Here is a 14,771-nt window from a genome sequence, read left to right as displayed (position 1 = left end):
CACCATGACTAGGTTTCAGAGGAGTTGAGGCTTTCTTCAGAATCTCAGCAAGTGAATTCCGTAATACATCTGTAGGCTAAAAACATAAAAATGATCACACCCAAGTCAGCATACTTCAATAAAAGTTATCTACTCACCATAACTATACTCATGTTTTCCATTTTCATTCCTCTCAATGAAGAGATCTCAGATCTCACTTGGCTGCTTTCTCTAGATTCTAGGATAAGACTATCTAGCTTTTCTCTACCTATAATGTCCCTAAACCACTGAATTACTTCAGCTAGAGTTTACTGCTACTATATACAACCTTCCAAATATAAAAATCATAATACAGCAAAAAACTGGAATGGCTACAATAAAATTTGGCGAACAGGAGAGGAAAGCCTGCAAGGTCTAGCCAAAACTGGAATTACAGAAACAATGTGGTCAACCTGAGGCCTGCAATGTCCGGATGGGTCAGACATAAAAGACGAGACCATAGGAAGGGGGACTACACTTGTAGAGGCCAGAGAAGGCAATGAGAATTACCTTGCTCTTCAACCAGAGCGCTTTCTGAAGGAATGTGGAGATTAGAGGTAGGGGAGGATAAGCATAAAGTAGACTGAAGGGCCAAATGTGGACTAGAGCATCTCTGGACTGTCCCTAGGGGAAAATTATAGCAAAGAACCTGCTGCACATGGAAAGAAATGAACAGATCACAGCAAGGTTAACCCCATTCGCAGATCATGTTTGCCACTGACTGGATGAGAGACCACTAGTGGGTCATCAGGAGAATTCTACTGAGCCTGTCCACTAGAGTATTGGATTTCCCTGAATTGCGAGTCACTACAAGAAAGTGGTTGGAGGAGATTGCCCACTGCCAAACCCTCATTGCTTCTCAGCAAAGGGGGGTAAGATCTGGTTCCCCTTTATTGACGTACCAAACTGACATTGCCCATTTGGAGAGCAATTGTCCCTAGAAGAGACTTCTGAAAGGCCTGCAATGTTAAAAAGGCCGCTCTCATCAGCAAGACATTTATATGCAATTTGGTCTGTTCTGCAGACCACGTGTCTTAAATAGTCCAACCCAAGAAATGCCCACACCCAACCCAATCTTCCATGATCAAAGTGGAGATTGGGGAGGGGGAAGGGGGAGGATAAAGAAACATCCTTGACAAATCACAGACTGAATCTATCACAGTAGGAGTCACTGCAGCTTTAGAGGATGTTGCAAGGGCTAATGAAGAAAGGACTACTGTACTGCCAGAGTCCACTGAAGGATGAAAACGAGCAGTAGGAATTAAATTGCAGCAGATAACCCAAGACAGATACAACAGACCCGAAGGCTTCCAGGAACACAGACTCCTCCTGTGAAGGGCTTGGGGGGGACCAACCACTTTTCTGTGGGACCCTTCCCCTTCATCAAAATCTGTCTTCAGTCCAAGATTTCTGAGGGGAATTTAAGTGCCTCCTCTTGCACAATCTCTTTAGAACTTCTTCAGCAGTATGCTCTGTAAAAGTATTGGAAGACATGGGAAGTTCCTGAATAGGAACCAACTGGAAGCCCTTACTGGCTGACTGTCCCTGTGGAGTAGGGTGACTAGGCTTAGAGCTCAAATCCAATGCAGGAACGCGGAGAACATCGGAGTAGGTGACAGCTGAAGCAGCTCTCGGATGGGAGAAAACTCTCTTCACTATATCAAATGTACAGTGGCCAGGACAAGTAGAAACCAACTTCACTGTAGCCGAAGCTCTTGGCTCAGCTGATTCTCCACCCCTCTCCGGCTCCCCTTTCTGAGGAGGGAGTCAGACTGGAGGTGTCCAGCACTGAGGCTCCAAGGGGAAGCAACAGCTTCTTATATGTCCGAGTCAAAGTCATCCCCTTAGAGCCAAAGTGTTGGTGCTGGAACCAAGACTCATCCTACTCAGTGGGGATCAGTGCCATACAAGTCAGGGAAACTGTAGTCAAAGGAGGTATCTTTGGATCTGATGATTCGACTCTAGGCACTCTCGGATCCAATGGCTCCAAAACTGTTGGTCGAATCTGAGGAGTCACAACCTGCTGCGAAGGTGGTTGAAGGCTCACAGATCCGATGGGAGACGGACAGTAAAACCCCCACCTGGATCTGTGCTCTAAGGAATTTCCTCATCTTGTCCCCATCTATCTCAGAAAGACTCTGAGAGGACCTGATCAAGGAAGAGGTGGAGGAAGAAACAACTTCCTAGAGGTCTCTCCTTCAAAAAAAGGGGGATCTGAGCCTAGGAGACACCAACTCCTAAGAAAGCAGGGACTCCAGAGCCCAACAGATTTAGAGACTACGACAGTAGGATTTAGAGGGTATCGGATCTGACACTAACTTTATGAGGTGACTAAATAATTTGGATAGGACAGCACTTCCTACGCTCCCTGAGCTCTGAAGATTTCTGCTTTTTTTGGGGGGTGGGGGGTAGGGTGGGATGGGGGTTAAGCACCTGATGTAGAAGCTGTGGAAGAAGCTGGTGATTAAATCCAGCACAGATTTCACAAGGCACTCCTAATTGGGAAGAGCCTAAACAAATGCCCTCCCTGTACACTTTTTAAACCCGGTAAGCTTTTCAGCCATGCCAAACAACTTCAAAAGTAATACCAAATAAAAAAACAAATACATACATATAATCACACACACATTTTATATATATATTTTTAAAAACCGACAGAAGTAACGTTAACCAACAACAGCAACAAAGATTACCTTAGACAGTAAAGAAAGGAAAGGTCAATACCAACTACGGTAAAAAAAGAAATACCATTAAAAAGGCAGAGAAAAAGGACATGAAAAACTACAGTTTATCTAAAGAAATAATTTACTAAGGAGAAAGAGAAACTTTTTTACTCATAAAACCTATCAAAGGCACCCCAGAGCTCAAAAGAATACAATCCGAACCGAATTGTTAGAGCAGCAAATGAGATTTCAGTTAATTCTGTGGTTTAGGGGTATTATGGGTAAAGGAAGGAGCTTGAGAGTTGGATCCTAGAATCTAGAGAAAGAAGCCGAGACAGATCCGAGGGTCAGATCAGAGACCCATTCTTTGAGGAATGGATGAAAACATCAGATCAAAAATTTTAGAACATTTCATCCTTGATTTGCTTTAGTTTTCCATTACTAAAACAGGATCATTCATAGCTTAATTAGTGGCTGCATTATGATCAATTTTCTGTTGTGAATACCTGCTAGGATATCCCTCAAAAAAGTAAAATTCCTCAAATTTTCTTAAGCTCTTAGACTTGGAGGCATCCACCCTTCCAGACAATACCTGCTGGGACATTGTGCAGCATACTAGGAGGTTGTACCATTTAGGTTTAGCCACCTTCTACACTGTGCCCTTGTTGGATTTTTTTCCAATAGTCATTGATCTTTCCTATGAAGAATAGTCAATGATCTTTCCTATGAAGAATAATGCAGGCCAAACCTGCAAAAGTGATGACACAAGATTCCCATATATATTCAGCACTGTCAAATAACTTTCAGCCTGGAAGCCATGCAGGGCATGTGCTTTTGCTAATCTCAGTATTGTGTGCGCGCGTATGTCTATACATATACACATGTGCACACACGCACACATACATGTTATTTCTACATGTCTCTCTCTCATAGATATATATATATATATATAAATATATATATATATATATATATATATATATATATATATATATATATATATATATATATATATATATATATATATATATATGTAAGCACACTCACTCACCTTGAAACTCTACTGTTATGGAAGATACAACTGTACTATTTTATTTCAGAAAGGGTGACTAACTCATATTTGCAGTATTTAGTTATACCCAGGATATTGGCCTATTAAAAGAACCCCTGTTCAACTTGCAGTGTTTGGTGAAGGTATAGGGAATAGTCAATCGGGCAGCTTCCAAATGTCTTTAGCAGAAACATTTCTAAGGTAGTTGCTGAAGTTGCTGTTGCCCCAGTGGAATGTGCTCCAATAGCACACTGCAATGACATACTCATAAGAGCTTGTCGGCTACTTTGGCAAGTTTATGTAGTTACCATCAGGCTCTCTTCAAAGCAAGAAACCCGATTTGTTTTCCTGAAGAAATGTGCTATCCTAATGCATCTCAGCTGAGCACAGCCTGTTCCCCCCTTCTCTTTGTTAAATTGGACAGAAGACTAGGAGCAGAATAGACTGGCTGAAATGCTCAGACTGCCTTGGGCACGAAAATAAATGTTATGTATTTACCATAATGATAGATTTGTGTTGTCCGCTTTTGTCCTTCTCAAAAGATATAACTGGATCAGATATTGGCTACTCTTCAGAGTTTTAGATCAAAGGTACAGGCTCTCACCCATGCCCAGAATCCCCCGTCACTGAAATGCCTCAGATAGAGTTTGTCCAATTACCACAGAAACACACATACATTCATATATTATCATAAATACATATGTGTGTGTGTGTGTGTGTGTGTGTGTGATACACACATGTATAAATATTATAGATATTCACACAAATATATGTATGTTATAGATGCGCACACACAAACCTAAACACACATCTGGAATACAGATCACAACTATTTATTTATTATTTTATTTATTTACATTTATTGACCGGGCTAGTCTAACTGGATACATGTCCATTTTCAGTAGAGGCCTGGGGAGAAAAGCTCCAAGCATAGACAGAAAAGCTTATTATACAATATTAATATAAAAACATAAGCTATTATCAAGTACAGATAATAACAATATTGGAATATTTGTGAAAGAAAATAGAAAAACAAAAAAACACAAAGAGTAATACATTTTAAAAAAGTTATAACAAGTTTTTTTTTTTTTGATAGTACAAGTAGGAAACCTAGTACAGCAAAAAGGACATTGAAAGGTTTGAGCAATATAGTACACTGGAGAAGTGAAGTAAAAGGGAGAGCAGGAATGGGTAAAGCGGAAAATCAGACAGGGTTTGTGCAGGGACAAAGCCAGTGAGTTTTAAAATGTTCTTTGAGATGTTTAAAAATGTGTGGAAGAGAGTAGAAAATTCACTTGGAAGCTGGTTCCAGGCTTTTCCCACTGTGTTAGTGAAAAGTGAGTCTCCAGCTTTGTTGTTGAATTTAATAGTGGAAACTAGAAACTTATTGGCTGAGCGAAGAGTTGTAAAGGGTAGTCCTATTAGTGAGGATTGGGGTATTAGGGTGGTAAAGTATCTTTTGGGTTATAGTAAATTGATGACAGAGAAGTTGGTGCTCCAGTTCTAACCATCCCAATTGTTTGAGGTTGACACAGTGGTGGGTTCTAAAGGGGTTGCCAGTGGCAAATCTGGCTATGTTATTATAGCTAGTGGCAAGTTTAAGGCTGTTTTTAGAAATATTAGTATAAATGGCAAAAGCACAGAACAGGGTAGATATCAGGTGAGTCTGGGCTATAGTGGTTCTGGCTGTTGGTGTAAAGAAGGGTTTGATTCCATACAAGGAACCTAGTTTTTTGTTGACAGATTTTATGGTAGTGTTGATGTGATCGTCACAGCTAAGGTTGTTGTCGATGGTTATGCCCAGGAGACGGGTTGTGGTATCAGGTGATATGGTGGTTCCATTGTTAGAGGTTATAGTGAAGAGAAATTGTGGTGATTTTAGAGTAGGGGTAAAGAGTAATAATTTTGTTTTTTGGGGTTCAGGAGGAGGCAGTGTTGCATGAACCAATTTTCAACAGTATGAAATACAGATTGGGTGAGGGTCTGGAGCGAGGTTGGGGACCTAGTTAAAGTAGAATCCTCACCATATTGTATGCAGGTGGCTTGAGGAATTTTAGTATTTAGGTCATTAATAAACACTGAAAAGAGAAGAGGGTCTAGGATAAAGCCTTGAGGCAACTCAAAGGTTTACGGGGAGGGGATGGTCTGAAACCATGTTGACAGTTGGCAAGTAAATTGTTGTGGATTAGATGGTGAAGTAGTTGCTGGTGGATACATTTTCCATTATTTTAGCTATAGAAGAGAGTAGGGCAATTGGTCTAAAGTTGGAAATATCAGCTGATGTCCCACCTTTGTGTAGAGGAATGATGTGAGAGACCTAAGAGGGATTTTATTTTCTGAAATAGTTCTATTGAGGATAGAAATAGGGTAGGCAATGACTTTAGCTGCAATTTGCAGGTATTCTGCTGGTATACAGTCCGCAGAAGGGGTGCATGGTTTGAGTTTTTGACTGAGATTATAAATGAGGGATGAAATGAGGGATGTAGGTTGTATGTGAAAAGAAGGAACTGAATTTGTTGTGGTATTAGGTGGGAGGGAGCTAGTGGGTGGTAGAATATTAGATAGAGTTTGTATGGCTTCTATAAAGTAGTTGTTAAAGGAATCAGCTATCAGTTTAGGGTAATTGTGGGCGATTCCTGATAGGGTGGGAGACTTGGAGAGCCCTGGGTGAAATAATTTGTTCATAGCTGACCAGAAATTTTGTGGTTTTTGTTTGTGGGTTCATTGGAGGTGAAGGTAAAGTTTTTTTTTTGTCTAGCAGAATTTCTTTTTTGGCGGCATTTCTTAATTGTTTAAAGCAAAGGTGGTCAGAAGGGCTTTTAGAGGCTCTCCACTTGGCCCAGATTTTATTTCTTAGGAAGATTTTTTCCCTAGTTTGTTTTGTGAGCCATGGGGCAGTTTTGGTCTTTATTCGGGATGACCAATAGGATTCATGGAAATCTAGGATTTGAAGGAATCTAGTATTAAAGTAAAGTAGGTGATTGATTCATCAAGTTGAAGATGGAGCAGTGGTGACCAGTCACATGCCTTCAGTTCTGTTTGGAAGTTCTCAGGGTGAAAGTTTTTTTTTTTTTTTAACGGGAGGTTTTGAAAATAGTAGGATTGGGCCTATGAAGTTTTTGTTTAATTATATAGGTAAGAGCATGGTCACTGATGTCATCTGGAAGGGTTCCTGGTTTATGTAGGGTGACTGTTTATGAGAATCCAGTCTAGTATGGTTTCCTTAGCACTTTGTGGGTTATAATAGGGGTGGTTATCATTTGTGAGAAACCATAAAGATTTATGTGGTTAATGGGATTGGGGGACCTACAGGTAGCCCAAGCTATATTAAAGTCACCTAACCCAATATATATATATATATAGATGAATTTATAGTTATTGATTGGCAGTTTGGCTAAAAGGGTTTCTGCAATGGAGTTTGTGGGAACATTGAAGGGCAGTACTTGGAGTTCTGATTTATAAAACATGGCTACTCCCCCACCTTTTTTGGTAATGCGGTCTTTTCTCAGGATGTTATATCCTGGGGGGGGGGGGGGGTAATCTCATGGTCTTTGGTTGAAGGTTTAAGCCAAGTTTCAATAATACAGAGGATATCAAATTTGTGTACATCTAGGAGTGCATGAAGATGGGATATTTTATTGTTAATGCTACGGATGTTAAGGTGAGCTATCAGAAGGGAGTTAGATGAACTTGTTGGGGTAGAGGTGGTGTGGGGTTTTTGGTAAAGTGGGTCACGAAGTCTTTTATCGGGGCCAGGGTTTGGATGGATATCACCATCTAAGAGGTGATGTTGTGGAGGTTTTTGTATTAGTTTTATGATTTTAAAGTAGTTGTAAGGGGGTTTCTTGTCACAGAAGTAAGTGATATGGGTAGATTTGTGGTACGTTGGAAGGGTATAGCTAGAAGTAGAGGTTATGTTAATGTGGTTGAGGGAATTTATATGATTGGTTGGGTTTGTTGGTAGTGGTGGTGCTGTTTTAGCACATAATAATGTTCAAAGAAGGTTAGTGTGAATGCTTGAGTTAGGGAAGCTAGAATAGTAGGCAAGACTAGGAGGTATGTGCAAATAGAGTTAGGTTTAGAGGCCATTGGGTTGAATAGGTAAGGGTGGTGCGAGATGAAGGAAGGTATCTTGTATTGTGTAGGGGTAAAGGTGTCTAGTAACAGGTGAAAATAGAGGTGACAAAAGGAGGGAGAGAGAGTTGTAAGAGGTATTGGACTGAGAAAAAATTTTAATGAGTTGTTATAGGGTTACAAATATAAAAGGAAGTTAAGTTTAGTTGGGAAAACTAGAAAATAGAGGTGACAGAAGGAGGGTGAGAGTTGTAGGAGGTAGAGTGGACTGAGGGGAAAAAGTTTAATATGAGTTGTTATAAAGGTTACAGATGTGAAAGGAAGTTAAGTTTAGTTGGCAAAAGCAGGAGGTAATAGTAAGTGAAAGTAGGTTATAATAGGTAGTTGAGGGGTAGGGGGTGTGGCTATGCAAATATAAAGCTAACAGCACTGGGGGTGTGGGAATTGGGGGTAGGGTAGGGAGCGGAACTATAAGACAAGCCTCCCACAAGATCAAGGAGGCAAAACACAGCCAAAGAGAACATGACAATTTGGTAGTAGGAACTGATGTGGGGAAAGTTGAAGATGGAAGAGGAAAACACAGATCTATCAAAAATCCCAAACTACTAAAAACCTTGGGAGGTCTCATGAAAGGATATTCTAGGGGATGGATGAATCAAAACAAGTCCAAGAATATAAATATAAATCCATCTTCCAAGGAGATATAAAAGTCTGGACATTTGACCAAGTAGCTGCTGCACAGATATAATTTTATCTTGAAAAGTAGGCTGTAGAAGTAGCAACTGCCCTGGTAGAGTGGAGCTTGAGATTATCAGGCAATGGCATGCCTTTTTCTTCTATACTTGAGATGCATTCACATGACCATCGAGAGAGTCAGTTTTGTTACCCCTTTTCCACAGTTTAATTGAAAAGGACACAGTTTGCCTGACTTGCTAAAATGTAGTGTGGTGCAAGTAGAATCTGAAAGTTTCAGACGCAAGATGTATTCCCCTTTATTGGAAAATTATGGAAAGAAAACAGGAAAGTTAATGGCTTGATTCAAAGTAAGCTCTAATGTCACCTTGGGAAGAAAAGTGGGCTTAGTTTAAGTGACACCTTGTTTTCATGAAAGGCCAAGCAAAGTGGTTTGCAGAAAAGGACTTGGAGTTCTGATATTCTTCAAGCAAAGCTAACAGCCACCAGAAAGTGTTTCCCAAAAAGATGATCTGAATTCAGAAGTAGCCACAGGCTCTAAAGGAGACACTGTCATTGCCTGGAGAAGTATGGTAATATCCTAAGGCGGAAGTGTCTCAACTCATTACAGCAGAGTGCACCTCCAGGTGTTTCTACAGTTACATCCTACTGCATCAAATATTGCTTGTTCATATTTGCATTAATTCCAAAACCATGCTACATGCAAGGTATCAGAATAATTCATCTTGAAGCATACATGATGCCAAACATTGCTGTATTGATATTTGACCTCTGTCAAGGAGTACTTGAAGTTACCACCTTATAGTTCTAACATTTTTAAAGGCTCAAGCCACACCCACTGGGAGTTAAAAGGTCCACCCTCAGAAGAGCTGTACTGCAGGGAATGAGTTAAGGGGATAATGAAGGAAAAAATACCCATTAAGAAGGCTTTAGATAACGGGAGTATCCACAGGGAAATTTGAAATTGCAGCCATTTAATGCTGGAATAACTTGCCCCATCATGAAAAAGAAAAGTTAAAAACATAGTACTTTTCCGGTAGGTTTCTGTGAAGATATTAAAATATATACGATCAGCAAGGAAAGCCTGGACTGCTTGATCACTGGAACTAGAGAAATCGTGCAGTTAACTTGAGAGATGTTATGCCCGGATGAGGACCAGATGGATGAGAGGGGTCTGGAATGGGATGTAGCACTTTGTTGATATACCAGACCACAAACATTGCCTGTATGAATACCAATCACATCCTTGAGTAGATGGTCCTGAAAAGCCTGCAATACTAGGAGAACCACTCATCTCCAAGACATCAATGTGAAGTTTGGCCACTGTTGACCACATCCTTTAAACTGCCTTCCCTTTGAAATGCACCGCCCCCCCCCAGAAGCAAGACGACTGTGGCTTTGGCAGCAGGTGGACAAAAAGATCTGTCCTTTGCTATTGACAGGGACAATCTACCAATTTATGCAATTCATGCATACCTGAGTAATTTGGATTCTAATGTGAAGGGGTGAAATTTCTGTGGTTATTAGCAGTACAGTGGTCCCTGTAGGACTTGTGGGATATTGTGCTAATGGAACCAGTGTAATAGAAGAGGCCATCAGCTCCAAGAGGCTTAGAATGAGTTTTGCATGTGGTACAGGGTGTTGCACCACTTGAAAAGCTACAGATGTTAATGAGCTGAATCTTGCAAGAGAAGTTTTGTAATCTGGACAATATCCATCTTGCAACTAAAATTCTATGTTCTCAGAGGCAGGCAGTTTGCTTTTCTTTTGATGGATATTCCCAACTGGTTTGCAAGAGATACAAGTGATGCAGCAGTAGATCTACAGATGGGAGGTTTTGAAGTAACAGGAATGAAGTCTAGGGCTGATTGGTCGTGAAGTAAAGGTTTCAGGGAGGGAGTTCGGATTCTGGTTGAAGCTGGATTCATCTGCCTTGACACCTTAGGTGTCAATCCCCTGGATAATGTTTGGATCTAGAAACCTTTATTTGGTTTCTTTGCTCTTCTTGCCTCATCTCAATCTATTTTTCTCAGATTCTCTCTAGATTTCTTTTTCTTTAGATCATTCTCAACTATTTCCCTCTGTCAGAATAAGAAATGGAAGGTGTCGGATTCAGTGGACATTCTGTACCCTGTCTGAGGGGGAAGTAGTCCCTCAAGAGTAAGTTTTGCCTTTCTGCCCTGAAAGGCTCTGGTGCTGAACGCAGCACAGATACTGCAGTCATCAGTAAATACAAAGTGAAAAAAAATTTGGGCGTGTCCACAGGCTGAAAACGTTATGAAGCCACTCTACTCTGAATCCCATTAGACAGAAATGTGTGCGTACAGTATATATATATATATATATATATATATATATATATATATATATATATATATACATACACACACAGTTTCACACACACATGTAAAGAGCAATACAAATAACCTTACTTGGTTACAATCCCACGATCCATATTAAAGTCACTAACTACCTTAACTACTTACCTATACAGACCTATGAAAACCACTAATTACTCTAAAGAAAATTAATACAAAGTTCTTTCTAGTGAACAAGAAATTATTTAACACATCTAAGTATACCAATCTAAAATTAGAAGAAAAACTACTATCCTAAAGGAAGGAGTAAGCAGTGAATCAAAAAATGGCCATCGCTTACCGCAAAAAAAATGGTGTTCTCAAACTCATCTGGTTTGGCAAGTGACAAACAAGGTCTGAGGTAAATCAGCTAACAGGATGGAATTGTGGGTAGGGGAGGAGTCCTACCTCTCACTCTTGGAACAAGGCATCCGGACAAAGCCATAAATAAAAGTGGGACAGAGGCCCAAAAATAGGGAATAAGAAGTTATGTACCTACCATAATGTTCCATATTAGTTGTCTTCTCTCGCCTTCTTTCTTGCTTGATGGTTAAGCTCGAGAGTCACTTTTACCAGCTCGAGGCAGCCCCATATCCCATGATGCAAGGCGGTAAGTACCCAGATCTCGTTTGATGACAAAGGGCAATAGCACCAAGCATAAATACTTCCCAAAGGAAGAAATAAAGCCTACAGGATGAAAGAAGGACCAACTCTGAATGGTCTTCAGCATAATAATTTCTTGTAGAAAGGTCTGTCCAGGCCTGGGGGAAGGAGGGAGGGTCACAAGAAAGAAGGCGAGAGAAGACAACTAACATGGAACGTTATGGTAGGTACATAACTTCTTAATGTTAAGTTGTCAATCTACTTCATTCTTGCTTGATGGGACCGTCCCTAGCACCTCTATCCTGGGTGGCTCAATGGAACAGACTCTTGAGGACTGTAGAGCCAAAACTGGCTCTGTCCCTGGAGGCCAAGTCCAATTTGTAATGGGAAACAAAAGTATGAGGAGTGGCCCAAGTGGCGCTGCACAAATAGTGTCTAAAGGAAGTCTAGCTTGAAAGGCTGTAGAAGTAGCTAAGCTCCTAGTTGAATGTGCTTTAGGTTTTGAGCACAGCTGTTTTCCCCTGAGCAGATAAATTTCAGAGATGACAGAAGAAAGCCATCTAGATAAAGTCACTTTAGAGACAGGAAGGCCTTTCTTGTTATCCGCATAGGAAACAAAGAGTTGATCAGATTTCCTAAATTGTTTAGTTCTGTCCAAATAATATCCGAGTTGGTGGACATCAAGATAATGTAGTTTTTGTTCCGATCTGTTTGAATAGTTTGGAAAAATACAGGAGATCAATGGATTGATTCAAATTAATCTTTGAGGCGACCTTAGGCAAAAAGGTTGGATTAGTTCTCAATGATACTCTGTCCTTGTGAAAGACCAAATAGGGGGGTCGAACCGATAGAGCATGAAGTTCAGACACCATCCTGGCCGATGTAATAGCTACTAGGAATAATGTTTTCCAAGAAAGAAATTTTAGGGAGCAAGAAACAGCTGGCTCGAAGGGGGGAAGAATCAAGGATGTCAGCACTAAATTTAGATCCCATTGAGGAGGAGGATTCCTGATTGGAGGCTTTAGCAGGAAAATTCCTTTCAAGAAGGCTCTACAAAGCCTATGGGACATAATATTGTGATCTGCGATCCCGACATGAAAGTTCGAGATAGCAGCCAATTGAACTAACTGTGGAAGAAGAGGAGCCTGCATGAAAAATCTCCGCTAAGAAGTCCAAAACTGCCTGAACTGGGGCAGTGAATGGGTCAATATTCTTGGCTTTAGCCCAATAAGAGAAACATTTCCATTTGCTTGTATAAATCCTCCTGGTAGAGGATTTTAAAGAAGCTACTATGATGTCTCTAACAGGGTTAGAGATCAAAGGAAGCCTGGCTAAGGAAGGAAGTGGAGCAACCATGCTGAGAGGTTGAGAGAAGGGATAGACCGGTGCAGCTGACCGGATTGGTGAACCAGAAGATCTGGCACTGGGTCCAGATGCCACGGCTGCACCAAAAGGTGGCGATGGAGGAGCGGAAACCAAATTTGTCGAGGCCAATAAGGAGCAATGAGAATCATTTTGGCTCTCAAAGCGGTAGCTTTCTGGATAACTTGAGGGATCAGGCGAAAAGGAAGAAAGGCATAAAGAAGTCCCTGGGGCCAATCCTGGGTCAGAGCGTCTCTGCGCGGATGGCCTGACAGAGGGAAGAGAGAGACGTCTGGGCATTTGCTGTTTTGCGGACTAGCACAAAGATGCAACATGGGCGACCCCATTCCAGAAAAATCTCCTCCACTATAGATTGCTTGAGAGACCACTGTGAGGCATGAGAATAGCTCTGCTCAATCTGTCCGCTAAAATGTTGGTTTTCCCAGGGATGTGCGTTGCTACCAGAAACCGATGAGAGGAGATCGCCCATTGCCACAGTCTGAGCTTCGACACAAGGGGTAGGACTTGGTTCCGCCCTGTTTGTTGATATACCAAACTACAGACATGTTGTCTGTGTGGACTGCAATTGTCCCTACAGGAAGAGAGTCGTTGAGGGCTTGCAACGTTAAAAGCACTGCTCATCTCTAGAACATTTATGTGCAGGTGGTACTCGAACGGTTGCCACGTCCCATAAACCATCCTGCACTGATAATGCCCCCCCCCCACCCGATCAGGGAGGCATCCGTGGTGACAGTGGCTACCGGGGATGGGGGTACAAAGTGTCTGCCTTGGTGAATCTGGGGAGAAGTGATCCACCAAGCAAGATGACTTTTGCAAATCTGTGTCACCAGAATTTGGTGACGCATTGGAAGTTGTTGGTAAGACCACTGAGTGAACAACATCCACTGAAGAAGGCGCATGTAGAAGCGAGCCAGGGGAAGAAGAGTAATGGCCGCAGCCATGAGACCTAATACCTTTAGAACCATTCTGGCCTGTACTTTCTTGTTGGCTAGAATGATCCTGACATGACTTTGAATGTCTGAAACTCTTTGGTCTGTAAGGGTAGCTGACATCCGAACAGTGTTTAAGTTTGCACCTATGAAAGTAATAGACTGGCAGGGCAATAAGGATGACTTTTCGAAGTTGATCGAGATGCCCAAATGAGAACAAAGATTTATTGTGTAATCCCTGGCTTGAACAAGCTGATGCCTGGTGGTGGCTGACAGGAGCCAGTCGTTGAGATACGGAAACACCTGGAATCCTTGACGTCTCAGGTGAGCCGTGTTAAAACTAATAATTTTAAGGTTTTTTGTAAAAAGGGGCTAAAATAGTAAAGTAACAATTCACTTACCAGGAGCTGGTAAAAGGAGGACCTCATCAGCGAAGCGGCAAACGAGATCTGGGTACTTACCGCCTTGCATCATGGGATATGGGGCTGCCTCGAGCTGGTAAAAGTGACTCTCGAGCTTAGCATGCAGTGGAGCCGAGGATCGGCTCCGAACCCATCAAGCAAGAATGAAGGCGAGATTGACAACTTAACATCAATGTTTAAATACTGCTCTTACAAACTTAGAGAAAGTTGATAGAACAGGTTTTGCATTAACAAATTTTCAGAATGGTATGGCGACAAACTCAATGTCATTATTTTCTAATATCAGTCTTTAGATAACTTGCCACTAATTTGCCAGAAAACCACAATTTTTATGAACAATGGACCAAAATAGGAGGCAAAAAAATATGGACATTCTGTGAAAATCTGCACAGCTGAGAGGTATGGGAGGAATCAGAGCTCTTGGATCCAATACTCTGGTATACGGCAATGAAGATGGATAGGAACAGACATTCCATATGTTGGATCAAATGAATATAGACATTGGATCTGTTAGTGGTTGCTGCTGAAGGGTAAGAATCCTGGATTCTGACAATCTAGTTATCTGCAAAATGGTATCA

At 41.3% G+C, this 14,771-nt stretch overlaps 1 protein-coding gene across 1 annotated transcript in view; it reads right to left on the bottom strand.

Annotated features, from left to right (window-relative positions):
* Window positions 1-14,771, bottom strand: part of CKAP2 (cytoskeleton associated protein 2) — a 741,255-nt gene that overhangs the window by 256,468 nt on the left and 470,016 nt on the right. Inside the window, exon 7 of the mRNA XM_044071663.1 lies at window positions 4-76. Within this exon, the coding sequence (XP_043927598.1) occupies window positions 4-76 (73 nt within the window). The remainder of the gene's footprint in view (window positions 1-3; window positions 77-14,771) is intronic.

This window comes from Protopterus annectens, chromosome 5.part0, assembly GCF_019279795.1.
Source record: "Protopterus annectens isolate FY-2018-M chromosome 5.part0, PAN1.0, whole genome shotgun sequence".
NCBI lineage: Eukaryota > Metazoa > Chordata > Ceratodontiformes > Protopteridae > Protopterus > Protopterus annectens.
The sequence above is the reverse complement of the archived record's forward strand: the minus strand, read 5'-3'. Positions and strand labels throughout refer to the sequence as shown.